At 50.1% G+C, this 21603-nt stretch overlaps 1 protein-coding gene across 1 annotated transcript in view; it reads right to left on the bottom strand.

Moving 5' to 3' along the window:
* The window catches only part of COL22A1 (collagen type XXII alpha 1 chain), a 221792-nt gene that overhangs the window by 12181 nt on the left and 188008 nt on the right, over window positions 1-21603 (bottom strand). The window contains exons 48-56 of the mRNA XM_043483931.1: window positions 19865-19918; window positions 18027-18080; window positions 14703-14756; window positions 11063-11116; window positions 7512-7565; window positions 4861-4905; window positions 4085-4138; window positions 2723-2776; window positions 649-702 (exon numbers count right to left, since the gene is read on the bottom strand). Coding sequence (XP_043339866.1) covers window positions 649-702; window positions 2723-2776; window positions 4085-4138; window positions 4861-4905; window positions 7512-7565; window positions 11063-11116; window positions 14703-14756; window positions 18027-18080; window positions 19865-19918 — 477 coding nt within the window. The remainder of the gene's footprint in view (window positions 1-648; window positions 703-2722; window positions 2777-4084; window positions 4139-4860; window positions 4906-7511; window positions 7566-11062; window positions 11117-14702; window positions 14757-18026; window positions 18081-19864; window positions 19919-21603) is intronic.

Below are 21603 nucleotides of genomic sequence, written 5' to 3' on the forward strand. Positions count from 1 at the left end.
TTAGCTGATAAATCTACAGTAAGGCCGGGGTGGGAGGAAACGAGTGGACAGGTGTTGACTTATCCAACCCTAGGCCTCATCAAAGGCCTTCTCCACCATGTCTGGCCATCTACCAGACCTGAACCCTAAATCCTTAATCCACTATCCAGGGATCAGGACACTGCTGAACTACTCAAGCCCCCCTCTTCCTACTCCCTGCCCATTCTTTCATCTTGCTCTCCCCTGTCCCCACCTCCCACCCAGCAGGAGGATCCCCTTCAGCCAACTCTGGGTTACATTCAGCCCCACGATGCATGGCACCTACCCTCTCTCATATGTTAAGGGTCGTGGGCCTGACCCTGTCCTTCCATCCTCTAAAGGCATCAAACAACTAACACGCACTCTGAATACACATTTTAAAAACTCTTTAATAGTTTCTTTTTTTTTTTTTTCCTATTGGATGCCTATGGTTGTAGACAACAGAGTTAAGTGCGTAATCACATGAAAGAGGTCCTTCCTGGATCCTCTTGCCTCCAGCTTATTCCTACCATCCAAATACCATGTTTTCCCACTGAGGCTTCTGGGCACAGAGATCAGACAGGGCGATGTAAACCACACACCCTTCCAAAGCTTGCCCTGATTCCATCACAGCTGAGGAACAGTACTCACGGGGCTTCCTGGGGTGCCAGGCTCTCCCGGTGATCCAGGTGATCCATTCTTACCCTGATGGAAGGAACAGAAGTGAGGGTTCTGCTGGGAGGCTCTGCCAGGGCACCACAGGGAAGGAAGGAGGGACAGAGACTGCTAGACGAGGAGGGCTGGTCTCACACAGCCGTGACTCGGACCAGCATGGTTCCACGTCCTTACTTAGAGGCTGCTTATCAACCCTATGCGGCTTCCCTGGTGGCTCAGATGGGAAAGAATTTGCCTGCAGTGCAGGAGGCCCTATGTTCGATCCCTGGGCTGGGAAGATCTCCTGGAGAAGGGAATGTATACCCACACTTCAGTATTCTTGACTGGAGAATCCCATGGACAGAGGAGTCTGGAGCTTGGGATATTTAACTCATAATAAATGATAAACACTTAAATGAGTTCACGTGCATGAAAAATCCTGGGCTGTTGACTGCTGCCCGGAGCAGAGGCATGGTAAATCATCGGGACCACATTTGCTGACTTATCCATTCATCCTCCCACTCAGATGCTGACTTAAGGAGCAAACAAAAGTGCTCACATCCCTGGAGGCCTGGTCTCAGCTGGGGATGCATGTTCCTGCCTTTACGGCCCACTCCTTCTCTGTGAGGGGCACTGCTGACCGCATGGATAGAGATATCAGACATGGAAACACGGCAGATGCAGCATCACGTGACTGCTGGATGGAAGGTCCATGCACTCCAGATTCCAGGACAGACTCACAACCGTCACATGCTCTAACTTGATGGGTATTTGGTGCCCATTTGTAATATAGGTGAATATATATAACCAGTAAGATCCTTGATAGAATAAAAATCAGAAAGTTCGAGAATGCTCCTAAGCTGCAGACAAATTCCTCGGGAGCCCAAATCTCACAGTCCCCGCTCCTGCCAATCCACAGGCTGAAGTCCTAATCCCCAGTGTGTCAGAAGGTGGCCTGGTTTGGAAATACAGTCACTGCATATGTAATTCATTAAGGTGAGGTCACACAAGAATAGGGCGGGCCCCTAATCCTATATGACTGGGGTCTTCATAAAAAGGGGACATTTGGACCAGAGGAATGTCACAGGGAGAAAACCACGTGAAGATGAAGGCACAGGCTGGGCTGATGCTTTTAGAAGCCAAGGAACATCAGAGGCTGCTTACAAACCACCAGAGGTTCAGAGAGTCTTGAAATGGCTCTCCCTCACAGCCTCGGAAGGAACCAACTCTACTGGCATCTTGACCTTGGACCCCTAGGTCACAGAACACAGACGATGAATGTCTCAGATTTCTAGCCTCCACAACTGAAAGACAATGCATTTCTGTTGCTTAAGCCACTGTATTTTTGGTCCTTTTGCTATGACAGCCCTAGTGAATGAATACAGAACACGCCCGAACACCAGCACACTAACTTTAAGATTCCTAAAGCTGGCTCATGATTCGGGGCTGGGGGCTGTTACAGTGCCCCAGCCATGCCAAGTGGCACCTTTTTAGTATCTGGATTATGGATCGGTGGTCCCAGACAAGAGCCTGGGAAGTGTGCTGGGCTACGAGGTGGCCTTAGGGCAGCGGCTATTTACCAGCTGCTAAGACGTTTTGAGGGCTTCCCTGACAGCTCAGTTGGTAAAGAATCTGCCTGCAATGCAGGAGACCTGGGTTTGATCCCTGTGTTGGGAAGATCCCCTGGAGAAGGGAAAGGCTACCCACTCCAGTATTCTGTATGGAGAATTCCATACAGTCCATGGGGTCACAAAGAGTCGGACGTGACTGAGCGATTTTCACTTCACTTCACTTCAAGACGTTTTGAAATGAGATGGTTGGATGGCATCACCCACTTAATGGACATGAGTTTGAGCAAACTCCAGGAGAAAGTGAAGGACAGGGAAGCCTGGCGTGCTGCAGTCCATGCGGTCACAAAGAGTTGGACACAACTGAGCAACTGAACAACAACAAAGACATTTTGTCATTTTTTAATGACACACAGGGTTGCACCAGGATGAACCAACCAAATGTCACCATGGTAACAGGCCTGCCAAAGCACGGAGCAGATCGGCCTCAAGGCAAAACTCACCGGTAGGCCCCTCAGTCCTTGGGGACCCTGTGGCCCTGTAGGTCCGGTGTCACCCTGGAACAGAGAGAGGTCACGTCACCCCAGAGTCACTGCATGAAAATGGTGGGAGCAGACTTCCCCCAGGTGCCCTAGAGACCCAACAAATGGTGCCCAACACGTCTCATCACCAATCACCAGCTGTTCACGGGAACAGCTCACCTCCTGCAGGTAAGTCCTCATCTGTACACTTGTTGACTTAATTTATTTGTGTAGACCTGGGCCACCCGGACCCATGGGGACCTCGGGAGCTCCATCCGGAGCCAAGGGACATGACAGGGAAGAAAACTTTCCTTGGGGTCCCACATCTGAGTTGCTGGTCAGTCACCTGTGGCCACTCCTGCCTCAGTCTCCACAGTAAGAAAAATGCCACTGAAAGGTCTACAGAAGCTTCCAGGGTGCCAAGCAGCGAAGATTCGCCACCACTTCCCACACAGCCTTCCCGGCAGCCTCCTAATCGGGGTGTAAATCTCCTCATATTATAAATGAGAAAGACAGAAGCTTGGCCATACTCCTACACAAATTAGACTGTACAACACCCTAAAAAAATGAGGGTTTTAAATGAAAAGAGAGAGCTGAGAGGGAGGGAGGCAGGCACTCACACCATGAGCGGGCCCCGGAGCCTGTCCCCGCTGAATCCTGACCTGCTGGGCGAGCTGAACCCTCCACCCCCTGCCCGGGGGGCTTCCCTCACGCCCTCCCCTGTGAACTGGAGCGAGAGGGGTCAGTGAGCCCAAGATTCTCAGCCTGCCTTTCAGCACCGAGAGGCACCCTTCGGGAACAGAGCAGGGGAGAGGCCTCGCTCCAGCCAACGCAGCTGCCCGCCTTGATCTGCCTGCAGGTGGGCAGGCCGGTGGGTTTGTGGGATGGATCCCACTGCTAATGAAAAGCACAAGAAGAGCTAGATCCTTTCCAGCTCCAGCATCTCATGACCACAGATCAGCTGAGATGACAATGCACGTCAAGAGCCAGGGTGGGGGGACACATCACCAGGGGTTAAAGCCAGGTCCTAAAGGGCACCAGGGGCTGGGCACGGGGTCAGCTGGGATCTCAGGACCGTGAGCCGGTGCTCCTGACCAAACACCCATGTCCGGGAGACTGAGCCACGTCCACACACATCGGACTGCCCTGCGGGGAGGGCTCAGGAGGCCCGCAGTGCCGGCAGGTGAGACGTGGCCAAGAGATTCCCAGAATTCACCTGTGACTCCCTCCATCGTGGTACCCACTCCCCTGCCCAGGTTCTAAGCGTCTCCTGGTCCTTGTCTAAACTATCTACACCCCTCCTCCCACAGGCCCTGCCAGGCCCCACCAGACACCCACACTCACATCTTTTCCTGGTGACCCTTCCCGGCCAGGGGGCCCCGTGGCGCCGGGCTCTCCCTAGAAGAAGCAGAGACACAATAGCTGCTGTTATGGAGAGAAATGCGGAATGCCAGTGTCCCAGCCGCCCTGCCTCGGAGCATGTGGGGAGGAAGACCAGGAGGACCGCCCACCCGAAAGCAGCTCCCCCCCGGTTCTGGCCCCCAAGTGGGGTCTGCAGTGCCCCCAAAGCCAGCTGCGAGCCCTCTGAGCTGCGGGGAACCACCAGCTGACAGATCAGGCAAACTGCTGGGGGTGCCGTCTCCCCACATGCTGACCCGCTGGCCCTTCCCTGCACCTCGGCTTCCTCCTCGCTGTAAAGAGCAGCGGCCTCACTGGGGGACCCGCCCCCCACCCTGCGAGGGATCCTTCTGTTTGGGGCACTCAGAAGAGACGGAGGAAGGCGGAGCACAGGAAGACAGGACCCGGGGTTTCCCAGCTGAAATAAGCTGGAGGTGTCCACACACAAGCTCTGGGACCTCAGGAAAACCACCACCATCCTCCGGCCGGCAGTGACCGCACCGGACTCCAGGCTGACCTGGTCAAACTGGTCGGACATCAGTGTGAGGCCCCTGGAGAAACGTCTAGAAACACTTAACTGGGGAGGGACGATGCTTCCAGTGGCTGCCTCTGTGCTCTCTCGGGACACAGCTCTGCCCGTCCCTCCAGGGCCCAGGAGTCTTGGGTCTAGAAGCGCCCGCTCGGGTGCAGGGGGACCGCCTGACGACGACATGTCCACTTACCTGGGGGCCAGGCGGGCCAGAGTCACCTGTGTGTCCCTTGAAGCCCTAGAAGAAAAAGGATGACGTTATCCCACCAGGGAGCAGACTGGTAACGCAGGACCAGGTGGACTCCAGGGGGTGGAAGGAGCAGGAGGAGGCCGTAAGCCCCCGTTGGGTATGTGTAGGGGGTCTTCCCCACCCAGGGATCAAACCCAGGTCTCCTGCATTGCAGATGGACTCTTCACCGTCTGAGCCCCCAGGGAAGCCCTTATCTCCTTTAATCTCCTGTTTTCAAGAGCAAATGAAGGCCCTTCTGGGGAGAAGACCAGCCCTCGGGCTCAGCCATTAGATGAGAGCCCTGACCTGCGGGGCCCGCCATTGTGTGGTTATGGCTGTCATCCTGGAAACGTGTTCTCTGCCCACTCCTCCCCATTCCAGGGACAAGGATGGGACTTCGGAGGGAGGCCGTGAGGGTCACTCCCCAGGCCGTGGGGCAGTGCAGTACAGAAGGGAGCTCGAGACTACGGGAGGAGCCGGGGAGAGGAAGACGCACTCCCTCAGATTTGACTCCAGTTTCAATCCTGTGACCTCGGAAAAGTCAGCTGACCCCCTGAAGTCCTGACATCACCATCTAAGGAATGAGGATAATAAAAATACCCACCCGGCAGAGTTCTGCCGGAGATCGGCAGAAAGGGGTGTTCTGTGCTAGTAAGCGTGACGGAGCCAGGTCAGAAAATGAGCCTGGTCTGGGGCCCCACTCTCTAGCTGCGGGCCTTGGGAGCTTTACGTCTCTTTCTTGGGATTCAGTGTCTGTATCTATCAAGTGAGGGTGAATCTACTTCTGCAGGCTTGTTGTTCAGGATTGAGAAAGAGGTAAACCGTGCTCTCCACTGCTCAAAATAGGCCAGTTCCCTTTCCCCGGGTCCTGGGATACTCACTAGAGTCCCAAATCCAGCCATGCTTGGAGCCAGGGACCCTGGTTGTTCTCCTCCCAAACAATCATGGACAAAAGCACCCAGTAACGGAAGCCACACGCAATGCACCTGACACGTGGCGGGGAAATTCCTTTAGTACTCACCACTACCCTGCAGAAATGGGAACTGCTCTGATGCCCATTTCATAGGAGAAGCAGCAGGTTCAGAAAGGGCCCCTGACCCAGGTCACAGAGTTATTAAATGGCAAAGCAAAAGCTGAGCCCAGGTCTGTCTATCTCAAAGCTTACACGTCTCTGATTCACGCAGTGCCAGCCAGAGGAGGCGGGTCTTTCATCACCTGCCTGGGTCTCTAACCTCTATCCTTGCACTGAAGTCAGAGTCCTTACAACTCTCAGTTGAGAGATGGGCCTTGCCCCAACACAATTCCCAGCAAATGGATCTTCTTGGTCGAAAAAACAAAGAAACAAAGAAACCCCTCCTTCCAATAAACCAGTGGTGGCGGTGAGTTTAGTTAATCTCTAAGTCGCGTCCAACTCTTTGGGACCCCATGGGCTGTAGCCAGCAGGCTCCTCTGTTCATGGGATTCTCCAGGCAAGAATACTGGAGTGGGCTGTCATTCTTTCTCCACCAATAAGCCAGTAACAACCTCAAAAAAAATAATAACTAATTCTGTGTTTTAATCCTCCAAAGAGGTGATATTGTGTGGTCCTGGGTTTCTTCTCCTGGTGCAATCAGGTGAAAAGCAGGGAGATTTAGGAAAGAGGAAAGTACTTTTTTTTGTTTTATCTCCTTATTGAATACTAGCCAGGTGAGTTATTGATTTTTTTTTAACAGAGAAGCAAATTAAGGAAATAGAACTAGCATTTTCATCTCCTACTTCTTGCCAGTAGGCGATTTCTGGCAATCTGCTATCTGGCAAAATTATACCTAGATAATTGGATTTTAAGATTTTCATTGAAAATTACATTTTCCCAAAAGAAAATCTAAGGAACTGTGTAAACAACTTTGAGATCATAAAGAAGTAAAGCATTTAGCAGAAAAAAGAAACAACCCAAGAAACCTAAAATACACAGAGTTCATTTTTGTAGAAAAGGTGTCTGTGCTTATTTATGTGTAAAATAAATAGCTCAACAGCTAGATATAGATCTAAATATATAAATGATAGGTATAGATTTAGATATATAAATGTTGGATTTCATACATAGAAGACTAAAACTCATACTAGAATATTAACAGCATTACTTCTGTGTTGTAGAATTATGTTAACTCAATTTTCTTCTCTATAACATTACTTTTCTTATTCTTCTTATGACCATCATCATTTGTTATCGTTATGCAGTGAAAATGAGTTACACTTCTAATTGAAGAAAAATACTTTAGCTGTGGAAAGGTTTCAGAATGAAAATTAAGACTCATTTTTAGGGTCTGTCATCCAGAGAAAGCCTATTAAAAATATAATAAATGGGATAAGAACAAAGGAAGTTTAGAGTAACAACATTGTGACAATGGTTGCAAGTGGGAAAATAAATTTTACAGCAATGGCATGGGAAGTGACTGGATTTACTGCATGTAAGTACCAGTGTCTTGGAAGGGAGGTACTTCTGGAATTCATGGCTGGGCGGTTTCAGAGAACCCGACCCACAGTGACACAGGCAACTGGCTGGTGGCTTTATTCCACTGTGGATAACACACACACACACACACACACACACACACACACACACTCTAAGCACTTACAGGGGGACCGCGGGCACCCTCTGGTCCTGGCAGACCTGGCTCTCCTGTTTTGCCCTGAGGATAAAGAAGAAAAGAAAAATTTGAGGACAATATTTTCAGGATCTTCCTATTCTTGGTTACCCAGGCTTCACATTTCCACCAGCCAGTCTCTGCACCTGCCAATCCTACCCTCCGGCACCGTGGTCCATTTCAGTCCATACAGAACAGCACTGTGTAGTCCAGCCTATTAGGTTCTTGGTCTTCCTGGGACAGTGCTGCGTACACAAGGTTCATCTCTAAGACACCCATTCACAGTGCCCCTATTTAATTCTCCAGATTGTTCTGGTGTGGATGAGAAATTATGTAGACACCCAAGCCAGAAGTAGCTTTATACTACTCACAAAACCACCACAAGGCACCTACTAACAACTGCATCTTATAGAAGGGGACACTGAGGCTCAAAGTTACAGTTACACTGAGTTAATAAACAGCAGAGCCAGACTGAATCCCAGTGACAGCCAAAAGGATGCTCTCCTCACCCCAGCAGCAGTGTCTGCGACAGGCACGCCTTCAACTGACTCACCCCATTCCCATCCTACCTCCTCCTAACTCTATGCAAGTAACTGGGAGACCCTGCTATTCAAGAGTCTCCCCTCCCAGCAGTCTTGTATGGCCCTGGAGAGAACAGAGCAATGAACACAGGCCAGTGGATGCTGAAGTCCAGATAAAAGTGGTGAGAGGTAGGGGAGGGTTGGGGGAGCAGGGAAAGTGGGTGAGAGGCCACGTGTGGTTGATGGGGAGATGGGCACAGGAGGCCCACCCACCCCCAAATCCTCCCTCATCCCACAGGTCATAACCTTGAGGGTCCGATGGGGTCCAAGAGGCAGCACAGGAGAGGCAGAAGAGCAGCCGTGGGTTTAGAGTCAGAATTCCGGAGAGAAGGAGGAGGGGGCACCAAGGTCTGATTTCTAAGTCAGTTTCTTCTCTGTCCCAGCTCCCCAAAGCCTAGCCGTGTGGTCTTGGGGGTCATGCCTTCCCTGGATCTGTTTCTCAGCTGTATACTCAGGACCATCTCCCCTCCACAGGGCCTATTGATGGAGGGGATATGGACCTAGCCTGGCCCTGGCCCCACAGTCAAGTGGGACACCCAGCACTGGCCCAAGCTGTAGCAGGAAAAGCGCAACCGCCAGCCACAGCTGAGGGTGTCCTAGGTACCAGCACAGCCAGTGCTTCACGCAGTGGTGTCAGTGAGTCCTCACTGTAACCCATGAAGGAGACACTCTATTCTCGCCCAGGCAGCACTCCACGGCACGGAGGTCAAGCAACCTGCTCAGGGTCAAACAACTGGGGTTATAATGCAGGTCATCTGGCTCAGAGTCTCCGAGCTTCATCCTCCACTGTAATTCACGCTCAGTGCCTCCTATGAAAAATAATGCAATGGGCAACTCTTAACAGCTGCCTGTCTACCCATCTATCTATCCATGCATCCGCCGTCTGTCTATCCACTGTGTTCCTCCGTGCCCCCAGCACACCGGAATCTAAAGGACCAGGGCAAACTGAAAGCAACCAGCCGCCACCCACAGTCAATGCTGCAGTTTCTGGACCCCCACCCCGGGCTCCCCTGGAGGGGCTCCTGTCACTCTGTCCATCAGCCTCTGCTCAGGGAGGGGGCTGTGCGCAGACCCTGAGGGTGCAGAGGGCCCAAGAGCACGGGAGGCCAGGCCCCCTGGAGCTCCTCCAGCCAAGCAGTTGAAGGTGATGATAAACGCCCAGCCTCCTGTCCTTTGGCAACGGTGGGGGCGGGCACGTGTGCCGCTCTCAGCGGGCCTCCAGGGAGCGGACCCGAGGTGCCCGCTGGGCCGCCCGCTCACCGGCTGCCGGCGGCTCTCCTCTCCTGGTTTCCCCTCCTCACTCGGTGCCTGCTCCTGGGGTCTGCACCCCACCCCAGACCCCGCCCCGCATCCTGGGCTCCCGGTCTGCTCGGAGGACATCTCTGACGCCATCCATCCTCTGCCAGTTTCCTCCCAAGCAGCTCAGAGTGATAAACGTCAGGACGGCCACCCGAAGACCCCAGAAGAAGCTGCCTGGTGAGCTCTGGACTGCGTGCTGTGGGGGAGCGGGCGTGGGGGGAGTCGCTGAGCACCCCCTGCTTCCAGCAGAGCTGGCCCTGTGTCCCGTGGACGGACTCGGCCAGTGGTGACCCAGAGCAGACCTGGCCTCCTATCCGTCTACACCCAGCGCCTGGCACAGACCTTTCTGTGTGAAGACCGAGGGCCTCACACACGCATCCGGTGCTGTCAGTCACAGCCGCTCGGGACAGTACGAGCTTAGCCGCTCAGGCATGTCCGACTTCTTGCTACTCCTGGCACTGTAGCCCGCCAGGCTCCTCTGTCCGTAGGATTTCCCAGGCAAGAATACTGGTGTGGGTTGCCATTTCCTCCTCCAGGGGATCTTCCTGACCCAGGGATCGGCCCCCATCTCCCGTGTCTCCTACATTGCCACTTCCTGCAAACAAGCTGCCTGCCTGCTCTGCGGTATTAAACACTGGGGTCAGCCTTCAGGGTGTGGGTCCCGACTGCTTCCTTTCCCAGCTGGGTGGCCTCGGCCAGCCTATTTAACCGCTCTGTGCCTCAGTTTCCTCATCTGGACCAATAATGACACCCACACCCCACAGGGGTTTTCTGGGGGTTACACCACAAAATGCAAGGGAGTGCTCGGTACCCCTAGCCCTCAGCGTGCCCACAGCAGCTGTCGGCCACAGTGGCGACATTTGTCCTTCTCTCTCCCTGGCCAGGTCCTCAGCCTGGCTACCTGCCCCTTGCCCACTGGGGCTGCTTTGCTGGGTGGGCATCAGCCTTCAGCAGCTCAGATGAGCTTTGGACTCTGCTCGCTGCCCTGGGCTCTGTTTTCTCCTCTCAGCAGTGAATTCTGCTTTCAGCATCTGGCAAAGAGTAAAAAGTGATAACGAAGATGCTTCTGGGGAGTCACATAAGACACAGAATGAATCATAATAGTTATGACCAGACAAATCAGCTGGAAGACAAATCTTGCTGTAGAGATTTTTACGTAATTCCACTTAGCAGTTCTAAAGGCTCCACGGTTCTAACCTCACCAGGAGTTAAAACTATGGCAGTTGGGAAAAGTAACTCACTAAATTGATTAACAGTTAAAGAAGCCTGATGCGTTTAACCAGTTTCTCACCTCATCTGATTCTTCAGCAACTCCAGTGAGTGGCTACTATTATTCTCGTCCTATCTGAAATGAGACTGAAGCCTGGTGCAGACTCTGACTCACACCAGATCACAAGCCTGCACGGAGTGGAGCCAGCACCCAAAGCCAGTTCCTTTTTCTGGGGGCGGCTGCAATTTTGGCATAAAATATTTTAATTTAATTTTACCAATAAGCAAAATTTAAAACGATAATACCCTGCTGGGCTCTTGGGGAAAGAAAATGAAGACATGCACAGAAGAGAACTCTCACTGTGCCTGGGTCCTGGAAGCTCCGGACACAGAGCGGTCGTTTCTAAAACGGCTGCTCTGACGTGTAAGTGATAAGAAACCAGAGTCCCTTACCGGCTCTCCGGGGGGCCCCGGTCTTCCATCTCTGCCCTCTTTGCCTTCTTCTCCCTGCAAGAGAAATTCAAACCGGTTATCTGGCTGCAGATGCCAAGAGGGAGGGAAGGACAGAGGTTGTTTTTGTTTTTTGGGTTTTTTTTTTGCTGGGTGTACAGCTACATCCACAAGCGACTGACAGAAGCGGCTCCATTTCCAGGTTTCCTCCCCAGCACCACCTTTCTGACTTGGATCCTCTGTTGGGCAGCGCCTGGCACACAGCAGGAAAGCAGTACATTGCATTGGCATCATTTTTTATTGCCATGGATGGAGAGAAGCCCCTCCTGGACATTCTCTAACTCAGGACACTACAGACTCATCTCCAGGCCTCCTGTGTTGATGACAGCGATGAGGGGGTGAAGATGCGGCTTCTTATGAAGGTGACAAGGACCCCAAGGACTCAAGGAACTCCTGGGACCTGAGAGGTGTGCTGAGAATGACAGCCAGGGCCACGTCTGGGCATAGGAAGGCCACCAACATGTCACATTTCTTTCCATGAAATCAAGCTACGACTCCCACCTGCTCCCCACCCCCTCCAGCCCAGCCGCTGCTCTCAGTCCAATCACCATTAGCCTCATGTTTCTCTAAGAGACTGTGAGGTTGCAGGGGTCTCCGCAGATCAGGACAACGATACGTCACACAGACTTAGGCTCCAATCCGGGGCTACCTAGACTGGGCGAGTTCCGGGGAAAGAAAGCAGCAGGCAGCAGGGCCGAGGGAGCCAGAGTCACAGCGGGCAAGGTTAGAACTCGTCTGCACCAACAACGCGTATGATCTTGGGAGACGTGCTGACATTCTCAGCTCTCAGCGGCCCCTCTCCGAAACAGAGATGACAAATCTGCCTGGCAGAGTCACGACGGGGCTCAGAATCAGTGCTGGCACCTGAGATGCTTAACCAACCAGCGACGGCAAACGACGCCAGCAGTGAAGCTGCTCCCGCGCTGACAGGTATGCAGACATCACGCGGCGCCCTCACCAGTGCCCGCAACGTCGGTGCCCAGGTACCAGGGGGAAGCACCGCGGACGGTAACTTAAGTTTACTGACCACCCGGGCCACCAGCCAATGCTCCATGCGCGTCCACAACCCGCAGTGACCCCGCCCCTGGCATAACTGTGGTGACACCAGGCAAGCCAGCTGGGCAGGCCTGGAGGTCCTTTTCTCAACTAAGAGTTTAACTCCAGAAACTGTTTCTCCCCCTGCATGGAGTGGCCGGCAGAAGGATCAAGAGACCCACGCACAGCAGAGAAAGCCCAGGAACAGGGTGAGATTAGCACAGCAAGGACAGCGGCCGGGGCTGGAGGCTGGAGACCTCGGCACGAACCGAGGAGCGGGACTGTGGCGAGGACTACACGGGTTAACACAAAGTGTGGACAGCGCTTTGCCCACAGCCCACCCTGCGATTAGCACACAGAAACGATTATGACTCCTATCGCATGGGCAGAAGGGAGAGGAAGAGTTTTCTAGATAAGGATGATTTGTTAAAGGAAGGCAGAGTAATGTAGAGTCGCCGGGAGGAAGGGCCGTGGATTGAGGATGGGTTTCACAGGGACAGAATTGAAGAGACACAGAGGGAAAAACAGGGATCAATTCACAAGGCACCAGGGAGGTCAAAATCTTGGCTCCCATCTGCCGATAACCACGAGCAGATGAGTTAAGAACTGGAAGGAAAGAAGGGCGGCAAAAGGGGAGGTAGGAGGAATCCCTCTAAATCACAGAATCATATCCAAGGTCATTTCTTTCCTCTCCAGTTACCCCAGGACTTTGATGATAAGACTCTGGCACAAAATTCAAACTGAGATCGTCTCTCCTTACCTCTACAATGGTTGGAATGAAATCAGACATTCCCTAGTTGCTCTGACACACTAGGCCACATGGTTGCAGCTTATACCAACAGCGGTTTCACATCCCAGCCTGTCTTTTAAGATCTGGGCACCCTGGACAGGGGACTTAATCTCCAGGGCTGCGTGGCTGCAGTGAGGCCCACTGGCGATGCCCAGGAAATGCCTCCTTGACCAGTGGAGGCGTTTATCAGACATTCAAGGAGGAAGGGCTCCACGAAAACTGTTCATTCACCCACATATTTATTTCAGTGATATTTGCCATGTGCTCAGCACGTGTGGGGAGCAAAAAAAAGCCTGGTGTCATAGACTCCAGAGCCCAGAACACAACCCATTGACTACCAGGCGCTCTTCTTTTATGTCCCCAGATCTAGCAACTAGTAGGTGCCTAATTAGAGTGTGCTGAATAATCAAATCAATTAATAATGGGGGAGGTTGCCACGGATCAAACCATGACATAAAGATGTGATACCCACTGAGGCAGACACTTGAGAAAAAAGGAAAGAGACTAAGCCTATCCTGGCCTGGGGGGCAGACAGCACTTCTGGGAAGTGATGCCTGGGATGAGATGGGAAAGATCAAAGGCATCGACTAGTGAAAGAGGTGACAAGAGGGCATTCGCGGGGGATACAGACACACATGCAAAGGTCCTGTGGCCTGGAGAGGAGAGGATGCAGAGTGCTTAGGAACTTAAAGCCAGTACAAGGCCAGCACAGCTGGAACAGAAGGTCACATGGTGGAGGGCGGTGGGTGGGGCCTGTGGCCAGGAGAGGTGCCAGGAGCAGGCACACTCCAGACCTGGAGCCACACAAGGACGTGTTCTCAATGGGAAGGCAGCAGGTGACCTCCCCGGACCAGCCTTTCTACTAACACACTGGAGAGTCTGACCCTATTGAGAAATATATTGGGTTGGCCAAGAGGTTTATTCCGATTTTCCCATAAGATGTTACAGAAAAACCCAAACGAACATTTTGGCCAACCCGATGTCAAGCTGAAAAGTGCAGAGCAGCAAGCTTCCCTGGCGGCTCAGACGGTGAAGAATCTGCCTGCAATGCAGGAGACCGGGGTTCAATCCCTGAGTTGGAGAAGGGAGTGGCTACCCAGTCCAGCATTCTTGTCTGGAGAATCTCATGGACAGAGGAGCCTGGCAGGCTACAATCCATGGGGTCGCAGAGAGTCAGACACGACTGAGTGACTTTCACTTCACTTCACTTCAGTTTTGCAGTATGGTTCAAGAACCTTAGATATTATTACACTCTGACAAGTAGACTTCACTTTTGGGCACCATCCTACACAAGTAAGGGAAGTGCTATGCATGTAAAATAATCTACTGTAGATTTTTTAAATAGTTATAAGTTTTATCAGGCAATAAAGAATAATCATATATATTTTCATACATTTATTGGGTAGAGTGTATGTAAAATTTATGAGCGTTTAATACCAGTGTGGAAAATAGAAAATGTTTATATTATCACAAACCATTATCAGGGTTATGTGTGTATGTGTGTGTTAATGTGTGTGTGTGTGTGTGTGTGTAGAGAGAGAGATGAAAATTTTATTCACATAAGTAAACAACAACAAATATATACATACAGAAAGAATTAGATTAGGACTGACTTTGCTTAGTGATTTTTTTTTCTAATTTTCTATTGTACCAAAAAGTCCCCTAGTAAATACACTTTGCTTTAACAATGGTGAAATATCATTTTCTTGGCATATTTTTGCAGTAGAGAAACTCAATTTAAAATAAAAAGCCACTTACTGGGATGCCGGGTAATCCAGATGGGCCTTGGGGGCCAGGGGGACCCTCTTTCCCCTAAAAGATCCAAAACACAGAACACCATTAAATTTCTCAGGCTGGCTTTTATGCAGGTGAGTGATCTCACCCAGAATCACCTTCGTAGTTGGGAAGGAGTCCTCAGTGAGGAGCATCAGACGCTTCTGCCTGGATCTCATCCGCCTTGTTCCTTTCCAGGAGCTGCTTCTCCGGGGCAGGGAGGTGCCCTGAGCAGGGCACAATCACACAGCCGGTGTGCAGACTGTGACTCACTTTGGCCTTATTACATGGACTCAGAGGGAATTAGGGCTTGGAAGGCACAGTGGGAAGAGGCTTAGGGGTCCACAAGACCTGGGTCCAGATCCCACTCTGCGTTCTGTCCCCAAACCGCTCCCGTCTCAGGAGCCTGCCTCCCAGCACAGACACAGCACCAGTAGGGCTTCTGCTCACAGGATGTAGGACAAGAGAAGAACTGGCCGGGGACGCAGACAACAGATGGTTCTGTTACTGCCGCCCTCTGATCCAGAGGTTCCCCACTGTTTACCATCCATGGTGGCACTCAGTATCCCTTTTCCTCTATGAAATTGACTTTGAAGGATTCTGTTTACCAAGCTGCCTTAATTAATACTTCCTTTCCATTTTAGTCACCAAAAACACACACCACAGTCAACCAGATGGGGTAATCAGTGTTAACATTTTTATCCCAGTGGGCTTATTTATATCACCCAGTGTTTTAGAAGTCCTCATAACTTCTGAATCTCCTGTCATTGCTTTTCCTTTTCAATAAGACACTGATGTCAGGTTTTACACTCTAATCCACATTCCACATTTGGAATTGACAACAACTTGTAAACATCTCTGTAGACTTAAGTTGCATGATATTTGAGATTATCCAGAGACACTGTCACTTACACCAATGTAAAATATTCACAAAGCAAACAAAAAAATTTCACCCCCTCCCTGCATCACACCACCTGCAAACACATTCACAAATAAAGTGGGTTTTTTGTCAACTTGGGCCAAATATTCAATCACACTAGGTATTTTTAAATAGAGATAACAGAGCTTCCCAGATACCTCCCTGGATGCTTGTTATTCCAGAGACCTTACTATGTAAACACTGGGGATCTAGGGCAAGAGTCAGCAAGCTCTGGCTCTCAGCCTGCTTGCACCAAGTTTTATCAGGACACAGTCTCACCCCTTAGTTCACCCGTTGTCTGTGGCTGATTTCACCTTATTATGGCAGAGCTGAATATATGCACCAGAGACCACATGGCCCACAAGACTAAAACATCCACTGTTCAGGGTCTTTTTGCTCCAAACAGGTGAGTTGAAGACTCAATAAGGAGTCAGTACGGTTGTTCCTAAGCCTACTTTCATGACTCGTTGCATGCCATTGAAATTATGCAATTTAATTTTTCACTAGATTACCCAATTAAATTTAGATGGAAAGAAGAAAAACAATGATCGTTTTATGAAAATTAAGACATTGAAAATACTTGACAAAGGGTTAGACACTCACTGTCTAAACAGATAGCTGATGGCTGTGCCATCAGAAGATAGCTATAAAAGATTAGCAAAAAGTCCTAACAAACTAGGATCCTACATTTAAACTGCTTCACAGGTGTTGTTATATATCCAAACTACTTTTTAAAAAAACAACAAATAGTAAACGGGTGGATGTTCGTTCTACAACACAATGACAAGTGACTCTATTCAAGCGAACAGAAATAAAAATGAGGGCCTTCCCTCTATGTCAAAAAAATTGGCAAGTGTTTTATGTTTTAATTCAAAATGCAATAGGAATGTTTTAGATTTCTCTCCCTGGGTAAATTTTTTGTTTAATTTTGTTTCTGCTTTGAGCCAAGAAAACTTCAGCTGCTTTGTGGTTTGATGTTTATGTTGAAATATGAGGACAGTGGACAGCTTCCAGCACAGGCGTAACTTGCAAGGACAGAATCAATGTCTTATTTAATGTCATTTAATTCCTAGGAATGCGAGGATTTACATCTAGGCCCCAAATCTTATTTTCCTCGGGCAAACAGTAAGTTAGTTTTTATCAGGGAAATCTTTTTCTGTCTGAGAATCAATAAAAAGCTGCCTGCAGTATGGTTCATATTTTATTCAGCCGGAACTTCTAGGCGGGCTGCTTCTAAAGGATCAGCCAGATGATAATCATAGAAAGAACCACCTGGCTCTTACTTTTCAATCTTGACATCCCCCTGCCCCTAATCCACCATCCCACACAGGGGGTCAGCATGGAGTAACAGAAAGAACACTGAAATGGGAATTTTCAAACTGACTTCACTCCTAACTTGGATATTAATTTTCTGTATGACCCTGGATGAGTGACCTCACCCCGTCTGCTTTGTCTCCTCATCTGAGGAGGAGGAGTTCTCCTGGCTGACCCTTAAAGTGTTCCTGGCACCAGAACGCAGAGATACCAGGGCAGGGCTGACCTGCTTACTAGCAATAGTCCTACCTAGAACACGACCCTGAGATTTCCGTAGAGTGGGGTCTGCACCTGGCCCTGACACTTCCTCACTACGTGTCCCTGAACTGGTAGCCGCATTTCTCTGATGCCCACTTTCCTTATCTATAAAATAGAGACAATGATTACTATTGATAAGAAGCCATCAGATGATATTAAGAGGTTTTAGGGGACTGTAAATCCCTTCAAGAGACTATGCATGTAGTGACTACAAACACAATGTCTGCTAAAGTAATGTTCATCTTTGCTTTATGGTGCTGAAACCAAGAATGGTCCCACAGCTTCATGCAATGAATTTAACGCTGGTTTCTGAGATAAAAGTCTTGGGTTCCAACCAAATTGACCTGTGTGTTTTTAGGATCCTAACCTGCAACTTCCATTTTCACCCTTAACTTCACTCGGGGTTTTCTGAACAGCTGGATAACCATGGCTACTCCTGCCTGACATGCCGCTCACACCACAGGCTCAGAATGGAGCAGCTGCAGGCTTTCTAGTCCCCTGTGCCTGCTCCAAATAGAAACCACGCCAGAAAGGACTAGAGAGGTGGAGCTAAACCTTTAGCCGGGGTGAACTGCTTGTAAACTGAATTTCAGGACCGTCGATGGCCAGGTCATTTCATCCAAACCTTTCATTTACAGGCTAGGTAACCAGGGTCCTAACAGAAAGCAACTCCTCCTATGGTCAACTAGCAGTGAACTGACCCTTGGAACGTGGGCCACGGGATCCAGGGAGGACCAGGGCACGGCTGGCAAACACCTGTGTTTCTGGGAAGTTCCCAACACATGCTGAAGGCAGATCCTGGCCATTGAGGAACTTACTGGGGGTCCTTGGATTCCTGGTGGTCCGGCAGCTCCCGCTATTCCGTCTGCTCCCTAAGGAAGGTAAGCCAGAAAGCCAGTTGGTTGTGTATCTGAACAGAGGTCATTAGCGCCTCTTCTTTGGGCATGAGGCAATGCACACAACTGGCACCCCATGCCCCTTCGCAGCTGTCTGAGCTGGGAGTATTTCAGAGGTGCTCCGCCTCCCCCATCAGGCTGCGATAGCCTCTGGGAACACGGAGACGCTGGGAAGACAGCAGGAGAGGCCGAAGCACTCACTGGGCAGTTATCCATAGGCAAGAGGAATAAACGGCCTCCTTTCAGAGAGAACATTTTCAGCTAATATCAGGGAACATTTGGGGACACAAGACAAGAAATATACAACTGGGTGCATAATGTCTTCCAGAGAGCTAAAGAAGACGACTGCCTATATCAACCCAGGGATGAAGAGATGCAAGGGAGGAGGCGTTCCACACAGGTGAGGAAGTGGTGCGAAGTGAGCCCCAGACACTCTTCTGCCCCAGGGTTCCTGGGTACGCTGCTCCTTCTGCCTGCAGTCAGAACCCCCACATGTCAGAGCTCAGATCCCGCCCTCCTCATCATGGCTCAGGCAGCAGGTCCTCAGCGAGATATTTCCTGCCTACCAGATTCAAGACTCCGAGTCCCTGCTCCTCACCACCCCTTCTCTGTTTATATTTTCTCCAGCCTTTACGTCCATCTGACTTCCTAGTGTTTATCACCGTATTTGTTTACTGGGAACTAAAACGGTGCCTTGGAGATAGTAGACACTCAACAGCTCTTCAGTAAATCAATGAATGAGGAGCCGGGCTGGCTGGGTGACTAAGGCAGAGACTCTTTAGATTAATGGATGCATTGCTGCTTACTGGCTCTGAGGGAAAGGTGTCAGATCTCTAAGCTGTCCTCGTCCATAGAAGGGAGGCAGTGGCACTGCCCGAGGCACAGTGGGGGTGAGGAGTGCGTGAGGCAATGTCCCGCAATGCGCTTGGCACAGACTCGAGGGGACCAGTTAGGAGAGCACCCTCTCAGAGCCAGACCTCCGGGGCCAAGTCCTGGGTCCCCACTGAGAGCTGTATGGCCCCAGGGAAGTTATTTTATTCCTCTGCCATCTCAGTTCCTTTGTAAAATGGGGAAAAAGAAAAAGATAGCACACATTTAATCTGAGTTGTTGAGAGAACCGACTAAGGTATACATACAAAGAGTTAACCTGTACCAGGCACATATTAAGAGACTCCTATAGAGGGTTTTCCGTTATCATAGGTCTGATGACAATAGTCTTTTTCTGTGCCTGTCTGGAGGCCAACCCAAACCAGGACCATTGCAGGGAGTAACTAAACATGGGATAACAAATAAGCAAGCTTTCACAGTACTTTATTTATACCTTTCAGCAGTCTTTATTCAGTCGTTTCACATATTTATCGGGTGCCTATATTGGCCCAGGTGCGGGCAAAGTTTCAGGAATACAGAAGCGGCCACATCATGATTCATTCATGAACTGAGCACTTTTTATGACAGTGGTTGCCTCTCAAATGTCCCTTCTCCCTTCAGGCCAACGCCTTTTCCCATGACCTAAACTATTGCTATCTTGATCAGTTTTTCTTTTTGCTGATCGTCAGATGTCACCAGATCCAGTAACACAGGCAAACAGAGTGTAAAGAAATTTCCTACATGAAATTATACATTTTGAAACAGCCAACTTTTCATGAAATTAAATGATAGCAGCCTAATCAATTCCCTACAAGGTTGTTCACAAATGTGGCCACCACAATGCATACCAATGTCAAGGCCAGAAGACGAAGGCATTCCAAATAATTACTTACTGGTGGTCCGGGGTCCCCTGGAGGGCCCATGAAACCAGGAACTCCTGGATGACCCTAGGAAAACAAAAGACAATTATTTTAAATGATTCCCCAAGGCTTTTCACTTTGTGCAACTACAGATTTCAGATAACAAGTCAGAAGCCATCTCCTAACTCAGATAACAATTCTGCATATATATATGTGTGTGTGTGTGTGTGTGTGTGTGTGTGTGCATAAACCTACATATTTATATTTATATCAAAATGTGGCTGAGGGAGTGTCTAGCAATCTTCCCTGGAACTGGATTTGCTTCAAAATAATGTGAAGGAAGACGTATACAGATGAAACCAAGAGTGGCCTTAGAGCTGGAAGATGCTGTGACCAGGTGAGAGGTCCAAGGGGGTGCTTTTTATTATACTCTCTTATTTGTTTTATGGGGTTTCCCCAATGGCTCAGTGAGAAAAGAATCCACCTGCAATATAGGAGACATGGGAGATGTGGGTTTAATCCCTGGCCCAGGGAAGATCCCCTGGAGGAAGTGATAGCAACCTACTCCAATATTCTCACCTGAAAAATCCCACGTACAGAAGAGCCTGGCAGGTTACTTGTAGTCCACAGGGTCACAAAATGTCAGAGACAACTGAGAGACTAAGCATGTTGTTAAAAATATGTATTTATTTTCTTGGCCGCTGTGTCTCAGTTATGGCACATGGGACCCTCAGCTGTGGCATGTTGGATCCAGCTCCCCAACCAAGGATGGAACCCAGGTCCCCACGTTGGGAGCATGGAGTCCCAGCCAGTTGGTCACCAGGGAAGTCTCTACACTCTTATTTTGATGTGTTTGAAGTATCCCATAAGAAAAACTTAAAAGCAGATAAATGCATATACACAATTTATACCCACAATGGAAAGAGCTCAGTTAACTGAATTATAGAATCTGTAAGAATATTACAGTTATTTTAAGAAAGACAGTCATGTCCCCGTGTAGAAGCGAGTCTATGTGTTTTACAGAATGAGCTAAACCGGTTATGGTGCAAAGGATAGCACCTCAGCATTCATGCAGTACATCAAAGTTACCAAACCAAGCCAACCGCCAGGAAAGGAACGGCTTCCCTGCCCTACGCCGTCATGTCCTTCCCCAGGAAAACACAAGCTGCAACGTTCCGTCTAGAGAGCACTGCTGTGGAAAACTATTAAGAGTAATCCAAACACGGTTTGTTTTTCAGGACAGACATTTTTGCTGACCAGACCTTGAATGCAGCGCTCATCTCCCCGCCCCTCGGGTCTCTGCCCCCGAGCCTCACCTGTCACTGAGGGTCTGTGGGGTCAGGGATTTGCCCACTGCTCAACCTGAACCTCAGAGCCAGGGGTGGGGCCTGGCGTGGAGCGGGTTTACCGTGAAGAGATGGATGGAAGACTTAGAAGGAGAGGCAGGGGCACGTGGAGAGGGGGCAGGAGAAGGAAAGGGGGGAAAGGGTGGCAGAAGCAAAGCACAAGTAGAACAGTCGGTTTAAATGCAGAAAGGCTGCTGCAGCTCTGGCTGGGCGATGAATGGGAGACAGTGTTCAGATCCGCAGGAAGAGCATCACATCGTCATGGGGACCATTTTACAAGGCGTTTGGAGAAGTGGTCCAGCAGGCTTGGACAGGCCCTCATGGGGAGAGTCATACAACAGAAGCGGAGGGCAGGCAGGAGGAAAGACGGCGGCATTGCGCATTCGGTAAAGAATGACTACCATTTCAGTGAGCGAGAAGAACTAA

The sequence above is a fragment of the Cervus canadensis genome, chromosome 12 (genome assembly GCF_019320065.1).
Source record: "Cervus canadensis isolate Bull #8, Minnesota chromosome 12, ASM1932006v1, whole genome shotgun sequence".
NCBI lineage: Eukaryota > Metazoa > Chordata > Mammalia > Artiodactyla > Cervidae > Cervus > Cervus canadensis.